Genomic DNA, 15,183 nt, shown 5'->3' with positions numbered 1-15,183 from the left:
TCGGCGGCAGTGCCGGCGAGCCCAGCCGGAGCATCCTTGCACGCACCGCCAGGCTGCATCCGTCTGCGGTCCATGTGGGGGGCTTCTGTGGCCCCGACCCCTGTGAGAGCCCTGCTGGTGAGGCGGCCTGTCGCAGAATACTGCAGTCAGCTCCTGGGTCTGGATTTCATCTGACTGTAATCAGGAGATATAACCCAATTTCCAATAACGTGAGAGCTTCAGACACATTAGAGAAACAAGAGCCTGCGGTATTTCAGCCTAACGAAGGCAATAAATACAGGAAAGATTATATAAAATGAACTAATGTGTGAAATAATCTAATAGCTATACGTAATTTCCATTCATATACAGTAGTAATAGAATAAAAGCAAATGTGGACAGCCAGCAGGGCATTTAAATAAAATAATTTAGAATGCAGTAGGTTAATAATAAAAAAAAATAAATAGTATCTGTGCCTATAAATTAGTTGGAAATGACAAAGAAACTAATAAAGTATCAAAATGGTAATTTTGTAATTGACATAAAAAGGAGAGGCATGGATTTCTGCATGCCTGCAAATTAATATAGATTGCTGAAATTTCACACGTATTTGACTTATTTGCTTTTAAGATGTTAATGAAATGTTGAGACAAAGGGCCTGTTTCTATGCAGCATAGGTCAGCTATTTTTTTCAATAGATACGCTTTTTTTCCAAACAAATTAATTTTTGGAGTTAAAACTGGCCAATATTTTTACTGAAAAAAAAGTCTGGGGAGAGCTTAAGAAGGCAGAGGGAAACTCTGATATTTGCCAAAGTAGCTCATTTAAGTGTACTTGAAGCAAAATATTTTGTTTGATATTTCTGACATGTATTTTTGAGTTGTCATTTTCTAAAGGCACTACTCATAAAATTGACCTACATTTTTAAAAAAAAAAAGGAAAATAAAGATTTTTTTCTGTAACAAAGGAAAGGGAAAGAAGGAGATAATTGGAAGACAAAACAACACACATTATTCGGAGATGAATGAAGTATTTCAGGTTGATACAGGGTAAAAATCTCACTGAAAAACCTGCAAAAAAGGATCTGCTGTATTTCTGCAGTAATAAATGCTTGGCCACGAAACTGAAAAATGAATTATTTCCCACATTGTACTCTGCGGCACATTAAATCTAAATTATACAAGGATCCCAGATATGCAGAACACTTAAGCACGTGCTTAACTTTGCGCTCATGAGTGGCGACATTAAAGTCAACGGGCTATTACTTACATGATTGAAGTTAAATGCTTTTCTGAGCTTGCAGCTTTTGTACAACAAATACCTGCTCTGGAGACGTCTAGGAAAAACGGGGAGTGGGTACATGTGTCAGCTAGAAAATTTCCAAGGGGACCAAAAGTGGGAGTCAGTCTTGTGCCTTGTAAGGTCTGTAAGGGGAAGATTGTCTAACTGGATGGCTTGAAAACAGTGCAAATCTTCCACGGGACTGCGCATTTACTATCAACACACATTTGTGGTACTTTCGCACATTTCTGCATGATATAAAGGAAGTTTTATGTGGCTGTGTCCAAAAGCAGAAAATATGCAGTCCTTTCAACGGCAGTCTGATTTTTATTGTTAGGAGACCTTTATGGAGATATGAGTTAGCTAGACAGAAGTAAGACCATGCCATTTCCAACTCCATCCTCTTGTGATAAATCAGAACCTTTTTTAAAATGCATACACTCTGATGCACCTTACTTGACCAAAACCCAAAAAATATAAGGAAGTCCCCAAACCCCTAAACCTTGCATCATGGGGTAGAGTTCAATTTCTTCCTACAACACTTCTCTGGGAAGATACCTTCCTGTAGATGAGTTGAACTGTGTGCAGTCTTTTGCTTAAATATGACCTTTATATATAATATTAGTGGTACCGACTAGTGCTTAATATAACAAATATTGGTTCATAGTGAACTGCAGGAAACTCAGAGCTTTGAGAGTCAGAAATTTTATGCCTTGAAATCTGATTTCTCTGCATGTCTTTGTAAATTGGTTCCTGTAGTATGAACTATTTACAAATACTTTATAGTGCAGTATATATCTGTGTAATTACACATTATGCTAAAGTCTTCATATTAATAAATAGCTATTAAAATAGTTATAGCATATCATATGTTAGTAATAGATCTTTCTAACTAGTGACTTACAGTTATTGTGTACATAAATATGATCTCAGATAATTTTTTACAGTTGTAGATGGGTACATTTATCGTACATTCAGTCATTCTGCACTCTTCGGATTGGCACAATTTTTATGCTTTCTGAGATCCTTGGAACAAACCTCTGTGCCTGTGTGCTAAAGAATGATTCAGTAGTTTTAAGGTTATAAATGTTTAAAGTCAGTGGGTTTCCAAGCATGCTTTTTCTCCCACCGCTTCAGTCCTACTTTCTTTGTCATTCTCCCTCTTTTTTTTAAGCTCAACGCTGCGTAGCGCAGAGCGGCGAGGAGGCTGCGATATGCTTTAGCCTTGACTCAATCTCTCAGGATTCTCTCTTTTCTGTTGATCTGGGGGGATTTAATGGCAGTAAAAACTTGTAATGGGAGTCTTCAGGATTAGTGCCAGTGAAAATGAAGTTTAGTTGGGAACTTAAGCAGGTAAGATACAAGGGGAGGAGATACTCAGAGTCAGACCATAGGCTTAATTGATTCTTGCTGGAGAGGGAGAAATGCAACCCCTTGGGCTTTGCCGGCAGCGTGGATGGGAGTCGCTGGATGAGGGATGTCAGCTATGGAGCCACAGCACGGTCCTTGGCCTCCAGCTTTTACATTGCCCCTGCTGCACTGTTCTGGCCCTTCCCAGGCCTTGGCCACCACTGACTCTTCCTTTTCATTTTCCTTTTAACTGTCTCTTGGAGCTAACCCTTTGGAGGCTCTCGGTAAATTTGGTTGCTTCTGCGCTAATTGTTTGGCAGTCTGGAAAAAGCTGTCTTTGGGGAGTTACGTAAGGGGGGAGGGAGGAGGGGAGCAAAGGATTGTCCTGCTTCTCGCGTCAGTATAAGTCAGCGGAGAAGGAAGCAATGAATATTTTTATTTATTATTTATACGGTGCCATAAATGTACTTGGCACTCTGCAGTCAAATAAAAGACAATGGCCCTGCCACCAGGATTTGGCAGCCTGAGAGATGAGAGCTGGCCTCCTTCATCTGAATGATCAGGGCTGAATTGCTAGTGGGGAGGGGATGGGAGGATGAGATCTACAGGATTAAAAAAAATACAACAGCCCCCCCCCCCCGCCCTTTCATTGCTGATGCCTAGCGACTGTGACATTTGAAGTTATGTGTACATACATAGACTTGATAAATACTTGGCAGGTTGTATCTTCCCAGGCATTTTTACTTCCCCTGGTGGAAAGGAGCCCTGCTTCTCCCAGGTCTTTGGCTGTTCAAGGTCAAACTTCCCCTAAGTCTTGGTGGCCCAGCAGGCTTGCTTGCTTGTTTCAGGTGTACCTGCTCCAGTGCCCCAGGACTCACAAGGGAGTGATATGGCTTTCATCCACTGTCGTCCACTTGCAGATGGGATCCAGCTTTCTGCAGAAGAGTTTGGAACTAGGTCATCTTTAAGGTCCCTTCAAACCTAAACCATTCTAAGTTTCTATCTCCCACCTCTGGGATGGGGCTGGAGTGCCCCAGCTGCTCTGCCTTGAGTGCCCTGCTTTTTGCTTTTCCTCCCTGCCTACAGAGGTGCCTAAGAAATTGCACTAACGTGTTGACTAGGATTTTCTAATTACTCAGATGGAAACTCTGGCCCCAGTGAAGTCTTTGGGAGGTTTTCCAGACTTGCGCAGGGTTTCACCCTACTGCCCAGTGGTTGGTACCCACATACAAGGTCCTGAAGCAGGTTGGCTACTGTGTGCTCAGAAGATAGGAGTCTCTGACCTGCCTTCCTTAGTGAAAAAGGATGAAAAATGAAATTGCTCCTACACCAAACTACATCCTGTGAATTTCTCAGAGTGTTTCATAATTTGTTAACCATCTGTCTCATGTCCAAACAAAGCAGATTATAAACTCTTCTGTACTTAGCTGCCACCTCTCCTCTCAAGGTGTTTTTCATCAGTTAAATTTCTCCCTCTGAATGAACATCTACACTTCTAATGATATTAACATGAGTGTACTAACCGGCATCTTTCTGCCTCACTAATTTCTGTTTTGTGCTTGCCTGGGATTATTCAGTAGGTGCCTTTTGCTCCATTGTGTTTAGCTGTCAAGGAAGCTGACTTCCAAGGATGGAATACATGGCACAATTTGATACTGGGATAAAAAGATGATCTCCATCTTCTACATGCATGCAAGCAAAAGTTAAGTGTACTGTAGCTAAGATCCTATAGTCCACTTAATTGCCACAGGTATGACTGTGCTCATCTGATGCCACATCTACTAATACTAGGGCTGTGTAGGGAGCTTTTGTCTTTGGTGAAGCTCAGTGATTCCACTACAGATGTTGTTTTCTGGTCAAGCGTGAGGGACACCTAACAGTGTGGCTGACTTGAAGCCTATAGCCTGCCAAATGTGTCCCAAGGAAGTTTTAAAGCCTTAGTGTTATCTTTTAGGTGGAGAAGCTACACAGACTCTGCATAATGCTCACACACTTAGCAGACCCAGAAGACGCCTTGTTTGTGGGTGGTGGGTGGTCTTTGTTCACATGTGATGGTTTGATCCTGGAGTGGCCCCACAGGCCACTGTAGCACCTGGGTCAGCAGAAGGGTCCCAGCGTGTGCATGTAGGTCTGGCTATGGGAGATGTGGGACCCCCGAAATGCCGTCTATTTGGGGAGACACTGCACTGCCCAAGGTTTCCAGTCTTGTGCTCTGTGCAGAACCGGCACAGAGCAGGTCTGCAGGTAGCAATCCAGCTTGCAAAGAGGCTGCACAATCCTACTGTGTGCATTGCTCTGGCAGTAACTGCATGTGATGGCGGCTTCTTCCACCAATTGGATCTCTGCTTTCATCTCAGTTATTTTACAAGGGCAACTATTTTTAAAGTTGCTATATTTGAACTCCTTTCTTTTGCTTTCACCTGCCCCCTCTCACCTGTGCATTGTCCCTAGGTTGCTCTGTTCCTGTCCCTGACCCACACCTGTCCCTATTTCACCACCAGACATTCATAGGTATTTTTCTTCTTGTTTGTGGGTCTGACCCACCCTACATCTTCCTTTAAAAGTGACTTTAATCTAATTCTTTTCCAACTTTGCTGCAGTCAGCTGCACTAACTGATAACTCATTTCTGTGACTTATCTAGAGGAATTCATGGGTGAAAGCACTATGCAAAGCAAGACCAGAGAATTTGAAACATCACTGGGTATTGAATAATAAGATAAACCACAAAGTCAAAGTCTGAGGGAGCACAAAGTATTTTTATGCCCTCCCAAAACTGACTTATATTGGATTTGATGCTGTTCATTCCGTTTGTTTTTGTTCGTTTTTGTTTTGTTTTGTTTTGTTTTGTTTTTTTTATAAATCAAAGCATGTTTTGTTTGGCTGGTGAAGACAAGAAATTGTTTTTTTGCCACTGCAATCTTAGGGGTGATTTTTGCAACTGGGCCCAACAGTCAGGAAGAGTTGATGTGGCAACTGGATTCTCAGCTGTGAGAAGTCCCAGCCACTGCTGAAGAGGTGGAGGGTGATATTGTGATGGAATGCAGAAGAAGAGAGGAAATCAAAGCTAGGGTAAAAAGAGGGTCTGAAAATTTGTAGTCACTTAGAAATGGCTGTGAGTTCCACCTTGGGAGTAAAAAATGTTTGTAATGTCAAGACTAGGTGACTGTGCAGAGGGGAGAGGGATGCTTTAGGAATGAAGCTTGAGAAGTATCTGTACAATAGACTCATGAGTAATAGAGGAATGAGCAGCACAGTCTTTTTAGTCTGCTCTCCTCACAGATTATTGTACCAGTGCTATGATTTAGGTTTGCGGCATGATTTTCTGCCTACGGTGTTGGGCCAACACACTCCTAGCTGGGACACTATTGTAGCAATGTAAAAGTGCCCTGCACCAACATGCCAATAGAGCAGGCTCCACGCTGGGAGCCTGCGAGGAACACATCTTCTGTCAGGACAGGTGTTGGGGCACAGTTGTGTGGATGTGCCTATGTGCAGGATCAAGCTGAATAAAGAAAATACAGTAAAAGCCCTGAAGATGATGCTGGCAGTGAGGACTGACATTCCAGAAACAAACTGGTCATCACCCGAATACCGTTCAGGACAGAGATACAGCTTTGAAGAATTTGCAAGCTGAAGATGACAAGACTAAAGGACAGAGGGAAGAGGATATAACATAGAGGGGCACTGAGGAGAGTCATAATGAGCATTAACTCTCACTAGCAATGCTTTTATTGTCTTGCTGTGAGTTTTTTTACTGTGATGTTCTCTCAGTGTCTCGGAGTCCTGATCAGATTGTTCTTGGTACAGTGGAGGTGGACAGCATGTCCACCAACCAAAGGCAAGTCAAGGAAAGACCTACTGGATACATCCAATGGACAGTAGCAAGAATGGTTGCAGGTCTAGCTAATACAGCTTGCAAAGAAAATCTGAGGAAACTGGGCCTCTTTAGCCCCAGTACAAGAACATGGAGAAGGAACAGCTCAACAGTCTTCAAAAACATAAAATGTACCTTCAGAGAAGAAGAGACTATTCTGATTTCCCTGTCCATGATGAAGGTATTGTAGTTGGATTGCAGCAGGAAGGCTTTAGTTCAGACATTTGGAAGATTTTTCCAATGGTGAAGCCCTGGTGTAGGTTGTATGGAGAATGGGGGAGTCTCCAGCACCAGCCATCTTCCACAGCAGGCCAAATGAAGAGCTGTCAGAACAGTGATGTCTAGGAGAGACAAACCAGAGAGAGAGGGACAGAGCAGATATCTTCTCATGGTCAGATCCAGGTTTGTGATTCTGTTGCATTGTTCCTGGTGTGTCTTAGGGACAAAAATGACATATTTTGGGGGTATGAAAAGGACAAGCCTCCTCTGTTTGAGAGTCATCCATTAGTTGTAAAGGAGTTAATTTCCTAGCTGAAACAGAGGATACAGCAGCAAGGCCGCAAGTGGAAGACATGTTGCTGTGGTCATGTGTAGTCTATCAAGGCTTAATTGTAGGCATAGAGCTACCTCAGAGTTAGATCTGAAAACCACTGACCCAATCTTTAATGTTTAACAAGTTCTGGATGAAGGTCCGGTGCAAACAGCCTGACTGGATTCTCAGGCAATGAAGAAAGGTGCAAGCTGACTGCAGTGACATGCAGCTGAACCAGAGCAAGAGGGGGCAATCAAGGATGTTTGGGCAATGCAGAGAGGTTGTGCTAAAATTATGCACTCGAGCATGGACTTTGCTTTTCTAGCCCGATGTCACTAAATCTTACGTTGCAGCTCACTAATAAATGCCATATTTTTTAGAGATACTTGGCCCATGCCACAACAAATATCTGCTGGTTGTACGGCTGCCAAAAGAGCAAGCAGAGTGCTGCTTATAGGCGCCTGCACATAAGGCTGTGACTGATGCCCTGACGGGCAAGTTCAAGAGAGTGGTGGGCACTTTGGGGTGTCTGCTGCCCACAGCAGCTGGCTCCCTGTGCTTTTGGTGGAGAAGCTACTCTGAGGGACAAATAGTCCAATGGCTAGATTCAGCTGTGCAGATGTAGATGTCTAGAGCCAATTTAAGTGCACCAGAGTACCCAAAATACCCTCAGGCATCTGGCAAATCTTGACACAGAAGCTATGAGAGACCTTCTCCCGTGATGAAATTCTCTGGAGCATCTCAACTTGGCACTTAGCACTTGGGCAAATGAACTGAACCCAGAGTATCTCACAATGGATCAACAAGCTCTTTTGGACTTGCGGCTAACAGAGAAGCGGAACCTGGGGACCTTATTTTGGTGGGTCTTTGTGGAGCTTCCTGTGGTAGAAAATTTAAATCGGGGGTCTGGGCCTTACAAAGTGAAAGGAGCCCTCCCAGAGGAGCTGTGTAAGGTTAAGGCACTACACATGTACACACACTCACACCAAGTTTTGCCAGCTCATTATGTTATCCAGCAGGGGATTATTTTTTTTTTAAAGCAGTGTAAAAGTAGATCGACTGATGAAAAGGAGCATTTTTGTTGTGAGAGCTTGCTGAGTTTGGGAAACTGCTTTCAATGCTATTGGCAAACACTTTACAGTGTAAACAGGGCCTACATCAGGCAGATAAATAAGTGCAGATGCGCTTTTCTGTAGGAACCATTTGGTGATAGACAATATATTGAAAAAAAAAAGTCTCATCAAATTAATTGTGACCAATTAGACATAACCCCTTCCCCTCATCCCTGAATCCCCTCCAATCGCGGCTGCCTGAATTGGAAAAGCTCCTATCACCTGTTTCATTATGCAGATTGATATTCGAACATCTGAGAACAATGCTGCTTTCTGCACGGCACGGCTCCAAATTGCTAATGAAACAGCTCTGCCAGACAAGTCACTTAAACCCGCTCTTGCTGCTGCTGCCGACAGCTCTCATGGCGAGTTGTGGGGGGGAGCGGGAAAGGGGCTCTCCACTCTGAATGTGCTAATAGCCCCCAGCCTGTGTGTTTATCGCTCTCCAGAGCAGGAAGATTTCTGCTCTCTGACTCTGAGAGGTTACTTTCCCAAAGCTGTGGTCTGATTTGGACTTAATTCTTGATTTCAATTTGTGGAGTGAGGGGTTGAAGAGGCAGGCAGCCGCTGGGCTCTGAACACAGATGTCTCATGTCCCAGAGCTACCCCAGCCCTTCAGGCACGCTTGGTGTCTGCTTCCCACCCCCATCTCTAGCATCCACCTCCCCTCTACATTTGATGTGAAGCCAGGTCCATAAGGGATGTCTCTCATGAGCGAGAGCATGTCACATCATCTTGGGTACCAGAGGAGCATCTCACAACCGAGGCCCTGTGGTGAGTGAGCAGGAGGCTGCAGGGGGACTATGCCTCTGCCTGGGGCTCTTTGGGTGAAGGGCTGCAGCTGAGCCGTGTGAATTCCCTCCTAGGTGATCCTCTGGAGGTAGCTAGAGCTGGGCAGCAGGACAGGGCTCCTGCTGCAGGGAAGGGTGAGGTGGGGCTCCTACAAGTGCAGACCCTGTACAGTCCTGTTTGCTGCTCCCTGTGTCTCTCTGCAGCTGGGTTTGCCCAACAACCGGTGCAGTTGCCTGTCTTCCCCTCCCCTGTTATGACCATATTTTTTTGCCAGAGCCTCACGGGGCTAATCTTTGTAGATGACTGGGGTAGAGTAGTTGTGACTTAGGGCTCTGGCAGGAGAAACATTTACATGAAATGATGGGAGAGTTCTCTCATTAATCTAAATTCTGACCCTTTCTGTCAATATCTGTGGTTAATTCCTTTGTCGATATTTACTGAGGCAATGAGATTACCTCTGCACAGGCTGCCTCCATTTAATGGCCCCTGCATTGTGCCTCAGCTCCTGTCTCACATCTCTCAGAGTCCTTCTAGACCAACCTGCCAAAGTGCCCTGCTTCCCTGGGGCTGACACTTCTGACCCAGACCCACTCTCCCAGCCCTTGGCCAAGTGGCTTTCCTTACAGAACTCTTTGGCAACAGTGTCAATTAGCTTTCCTCCTTATGGATCTTCTCCAGTTTCTCCACATATGTACCTCTACCATGTTGCCAGGAGAGGACACACTCCTTCCCCATCTGTCCCATGTATTTTCTGGGAAGGCTGGTATGTGTTCTTGCTCCTTCAGTATGAGCTGTGTGGGGCACAAGAGATCTCAGAAAGATGCCTCAGTTTTTGGCTCTGGAGAGCTCTTTGGAGATCCCTCCATCCTTGGACTGAGCTGTGCCCACCTACTGCTGAGCAAGAAATGTGGGGATTTTTCAGCTGCCATCTCCTGCCAGAAAGCTGCATGTAGGTACCACTATTACTTCTCAAATATGTAGAAGTTAGCTGCTTATCTCTGGCTGCATGGACTGTGGGGTCAGCTGGGCATCAATTGCTTTCAGCTTTGCAAACACCAAATCAGGTGCCCAGGGATGTATGTTCCTCTTAGACATCCAAGGTAAAGATCTCTAGTGTGGGTTCCATACAAATCCTTTCAGAGGGTTTGCTGTCTCGTTGTCCACCAGGCTATGGTTGAAGTGTGTGTGCTTGTGGGTGCGTGAAGAATAATTCGCATTTGCAGATCTGTTCTGACTGAGGAATGAACAGGGTGAGGGCTGATGAGTGAATGTGCAGTATGTGGTTTGTAGAAGCCATCAGCCTGGCTTCCTTCTCTAGAAACATGCTTTTCCAGTTGCCGAAAATAGTCATTTTCTTCAAGAGTTTTCATTTATTTACTGATTGCCCAGGAGGTTAAAAATGAAATATTTCAGCTCTGTCTGCTAACATGGGTCCTCGAACACAGTGGGGACAAAGGATAGTTCAGAGGTGGGATCGTTTCCCTTATCATAGCCCTGCCTGACTCTATAATCCTTCTTACTCAAGTTCGTATACATAGTGATGGAAGCAGACAAAGCTAGAGATTATATCACTGGGAATGGAGGGTGGAGGTATAAAATGGACGCTGGACGGGACCTCTTTTTCTCTTAACACTCTTTGGACCCAGAGAGACGCTCTCATAGCTGCTGCCCGTCCAAAGGGCATGCTGAAACTGAGGTCACACCAGTATTGCTTGGGCCTGCCTGCTGCTTGCCCTGCTGACTTTACTCTGTTGGAGGGCTGTACGGGGACAGGGGGTGCCCCATCTGCCCTCAAGGCTACGTTCTGCGGCCTCTGGGGAAGCAAGCTGCCCACTTTGCAAACGCTTGTTTTAGCATGCCAGGGGAGAGACTGTGTTCCTTTGTGCCTGGTAAGGCAATGCCCTTCTTGTGATGGGTCCCCTAAGCTGCTGCTATAATCAGCTTGGTAAAAAAGAATAATTTTAGCATGCTGCAGTGATTTTTCTCCTGTCAAAGTTTGCTTTCATTACAGGTTTTGATAGCTATGAGTTTGTCTTTATCCCTAGCGGGTGTGACAAGGTTTTAAGAGCCACCTTGCTGCCTGTTTTACGCTATGTGAAACCTCTTCTATTTTGGTGGTGTGCCAACCTCTGTTTCAAAAAACAGCCCTGGTGTTTTCTATTGGCTTAAAGCAGTAGGACATGTGATCTCTCTCACACGCTGATGTGTGCACATACAAGCCAGCCCATCTCGCCATCCAAACTGGAGAGATGCTTCCTTGCACAGCCAGATGACTTGACTGGTACACAGAAACAGGTCATATGAACGGTGCGTTCACCCACGGACACAGCTCCTGGTTGCCTTAGTGCTGAGATGTTGTGAGTGAGATACACTGCTGTAGTGGCTTTGGCCTCCTCAGCTCAGTTGACCAGGTTCCAAACTGGCTTTGAGCAGAACTCAAGAACAAGGCTCACCTGCATGTTCTTTAAGCTATAGCCAGAGACCGCAGCCACGTTTCTACTATAGAATGTGGCAGTACATGACTGCATATAGTCATGTACCAGGTGAACTTTTATTGTTAAATGGGTTTGGTCTGACTTGTTAGCATGTTCTTGGCATGCTTCTCAGGATCATCCAAATATACAGTCACAGTCGGGAGTCAAGAGTTAGCATAAGGCAAGCTACTGCTTGAATATCAAGAGAGGAGGGGGCTTCCCTCCATCTAACCTACCTTTGCGTCTTTTTCTTTACTGCTTATTCAGTTCCTGGCTTACAATTCTGTGCTCCTTCCCGTCTGCTGGTTCTAGGGTTTTTAAGCAGTCTTGGTAATTGACAGTCTAAATTTTACTGCTCATAAAACCCCAGAGAGCATTGATTATGACTTGAGTTAAGCAAGTGGCATATAAAATCTCACAGCCTTGCAGCCGTAGGGGAATGTTATGATGAATGTGTTTCTTGGGAGCGGCAAAAGGTTTGGAGTATTCTGCCAGCTCTGTTCTGGGCATCAAATGTTACTAGTGACTTGCAGCCGCTAATAGCATTTCATTTGGGACATTTGCCCAAAAGTTTGAAAGCTGATCATTCGTTTGGTGAAGTGGGTGTGAGGTGCTCTGAGAGGCATCTCTCCTCATTAATTACTTTTCTATGTCAGTCAGAATCAGGAAGTGCAAAGGCATCCACAGAGCTGAAAAAGATACTTAGAAAATAAAGGACACTTCGTGGATAAAATGCACATGGATTTTATTGAAAATCTTTCCTTGACTGTGTTCCAAAGCCACTGTTACCTTTTCCCTTTCCTTTTTCTTTTTATCTAACCTCCTTTTAATGTTTGATCACTGGCTATTTTATGCACTTAATCCAGAGTGGACAAAAAGACCGGATTGCTCAGATTCACTTCTTGGTTCTTAGTCACTAACAGGAGATGTTTGTGTTTGAAAAAAGTGAAATATGATATCTTCTCAATTATGTTTTCTACATGGCAGTAAAATAAAATCAGAACTACCTTCCGAGGAGAGTGTGTTCTCCCATTCAGATGACTGCTTCTTGCTGAAAGATTGTGAGAAATGTTATTTTTCTGTCTCTCCAGTTCCAGAAACCCAATGACTTCTCACCCCCTTTCCGCTTCGGGACGGTTCCCAATGGCAGCACAGAAAGGAACATTCGCAACAACTACCCTGAAATGCACAGCTACATGGTGAAGTTCAATCAGAGAGGGGTGGATGATGCACTGTTCTCACTGAAGACTGGGTGAGGCTTTCTTCTTCCATGCTTACTCACCACAGATACCTGACTTCTTTTCGTGCTTATCTGAAATTTATTTTGTGGGATTTGGAAAATGACCCTCCATTATCATTCCGTGATTAAAAGTATAGCAAGGCCAAACACAGCACAGGAGAATAATTCTGTGGTTCTCTTAGCCAGGTTTTTCTATTGACATCTGTAGAAGAGTTTCTGGTTTTGCTGTATTTCTAAGATCGTTCTAAAAAAAAAAAAAAAAGAGTATCTTCTGTATCCTTGTGTATGTTAGCCTTGTGTATATTAGTCCTGAAGACCTTACTTCATCGAGATGTTTCATGCTGATGGGTCCTTATGCATACACAGGGAAAGTTCTCAGACCTCTGTGGACAAATTTTTTTTTCAGAACGTTTATATTGTCATCTGGAAATTCCTTTGTTTTCCTTTCTTCTATGTATAAAAGATTATGTTAATCAGGAAGCTGAAACAATCCTTGTCAGACTAATCCCACCCCAGTGTATCACTAGCTAATAGAATGTAATGAAGGTGTGCTTGAAGCAAATAGTTTGGAAGTAGCCCTTCTCTCTGGAATATGTTAGTATCAAGGGCTGAACAAAATGTTGTTTGAAAAATGAGGAAGTATATAAAATGGGAGCATTTCCTTGGGTAATTTGGGAAACGTGGGAAAACTAATTAGCAAAAAGTATGTTTAAACAGCTCATCCTGTTTTAATAACAGTGAATCTACAAAGGAGCTAACTTAAAACGCCATTTTGCAGGCCTTTGTCCTTTATAATTAAAGACTTCCTCCCAGAGCTGACCATTTTGGTTGTCAGAGCCCAGCCCCAGTGAAAAAAACCATTCTTCCTTACACTCGTGTTGCACTCTTATGAGAAAGTTCATTCCAAAGCACGAATGAAGATGTTCAGCCAATTTAATTACTAGATTGACTGAATATTCCTAAACCTGTTTGCCAGGTTCAGAGGCACACAGCCCATTATAAATGATTGTACCGTTGTTGGATGCCATCCTGGGAAGGTACATTTGCCAGGATAGTCATCATCCAGGAAATAAATATGCTCTGTCCTGGAAATATATGGATGAAATAGAGCTCATCACTTGCAGTAGATGTCATCCTGGCTTCATATCCACCTTTGGACAGACTTCCCCACAGATATGCGCTTGAACTGAGATAATCATCATACTGGAAATATATGTGCAGGAGGTGGATTGGAAAGATAGTGTGGGTGTGAGAATGTGCAAGGTAGAAGGTCTTTGGTCTTATATCGGAAAGTGCTTCATTTCAGATCTAGTGGGAAGATTTACTCATCGGCTGTCTGTGGTTATGTGGAAGATGCAGCACCTGAGACTGTCCCCCACACCCATATCAATTTGTTGCGATGAGAGGAAGGCTCTCATCAGTCTGTTGTGCCGTCTACCCACCCCAGCCCACAATGGGGATTTCTCTGTGTTGAAATAGAATTTTTCTTGTGGTTTTCAGCTAAGCACTCTTTACCAAAGAGCTACTCAGCATGGTAAACCATAAAGCTGCTATCATGGCTACTTGACATTGGTAAAGATCCAATAGTGCTTTTCACAGTAACCTAGGAGTTAAACATGATGTCCTGACTATATCTAATTTGAAAAAAATACATTTTACTCAGCTAAGTCATGCCAGCAGTTTGAATTGGAGATAATCTTTTCCTTACTCCAACCCCTACTTTGCTATCTAATATTGATACATTTCATAAAGCATTTCAAGTTTCTTTGAGATGAAAGGCAGTACAGAAATATAAGCTATTCTTAGGACGATAGATCCCCTTGACTTCCTCTTCATTCACCTTTATCTTGCAGTATGTTTGTATTACAAATTTTCTTTCAGATCAGAAATGATGATTATCAAAGAGTCAGAAAGAAACAGACAGTCCTCATTTATAATCTAGTTTCACCTGTAAACAGGTTCTAGACTCAGTTTTTAGTTAACTCTGATGAAGGTGAAGATGCAACCTATTGTAGTCTATCTGAAAGAGGTTCGTTTCTGCCTTAATGACCTGAGAACACCTTTAAACTCTAGAATCTAAACAGATTCTATCCTTTCTGTACTATACCCCTCTTGTTTCTTGCACCTGTGCAGGAAGTTGGATGCTTTCATTTATGATGCAGCAGTGCTAAATTACATGGCTGGAAGAGATGAAGGCTGCAAGCTGGTGACAATTGGGAGCGGGAAAGTGTTTGCCTCCACCGGCTATGGCATTGCCATCCAAAAGGACTCAGGCTGGAAGCGCCAGGTTGACCTTGCCATTCTACAGCTTTTTGGAGATGGTAAGTGACAAGAAAAAGAGGGGTTTTTCTAAGAAATCCAAAGTTTTGCATGTAAGAAATAGAAGTTCCTAGCTCTGGTGCTTCAGATTTGAGTTGAGAACAGAAAATTATTAAAAGGGTTTGTTAGAGGCATTACACCAAAAATGTGAGGATGTCACTTGGTTTATGTTGTTGATGCAGGGTAGCAGTATCATCAAAAGCAATGTCAAAAGCACTAAAGGTTTCAT

At 43.6% G+C, this 15,183-nt stretch overlaps 1 protein-coding gene across 2 annotated transcripts in view; it reads left to right on the top strand.

Annotated features, from left to right (window-relative positions):
* GRIN2B (glutamate ionotropic receptor NMDA type subunit 2B) overlaps nucleotides 1-15,183 on the top strand; it is a 209,538-nt gene that overhangs the window by 188,324 nt on the left and 6,031 nt on the right. For both annotated transcript variants that reach the window (XM_074577022.1, XM_074577013.1), the window contains 2 exons: nucleotides 12,487-12,647; nucleotides 14,769-14,956. In XM_074577022.1, coding sequence (XP_074433123.1) covers nucleotides 12,487-12,647; nucleotides 14,769-14,956 — 349 coding nt within the window. The remainder of the gene's footprint in view (nucleotides 1-12,486; nucleotides 12,648-14,768; nucleotides 14,957-15,183) is intronic.

This window comes from Larus michahellis, chromosome 1 (genome assembly GCF_964199755.1).
Source record: "Larus michahellis chromosome 1, bLarMic1.1, whole genome shotgun sequence".
Classification (NCBI taxonomy): Eukaryota; Metazoa; Chordata; class Aves; order Charadriiformes; family Laridae; genus Larus; species Larus michahellis.
This window is presented reverse-complemented; position numbering and strand designations above follow the sequence as displayed.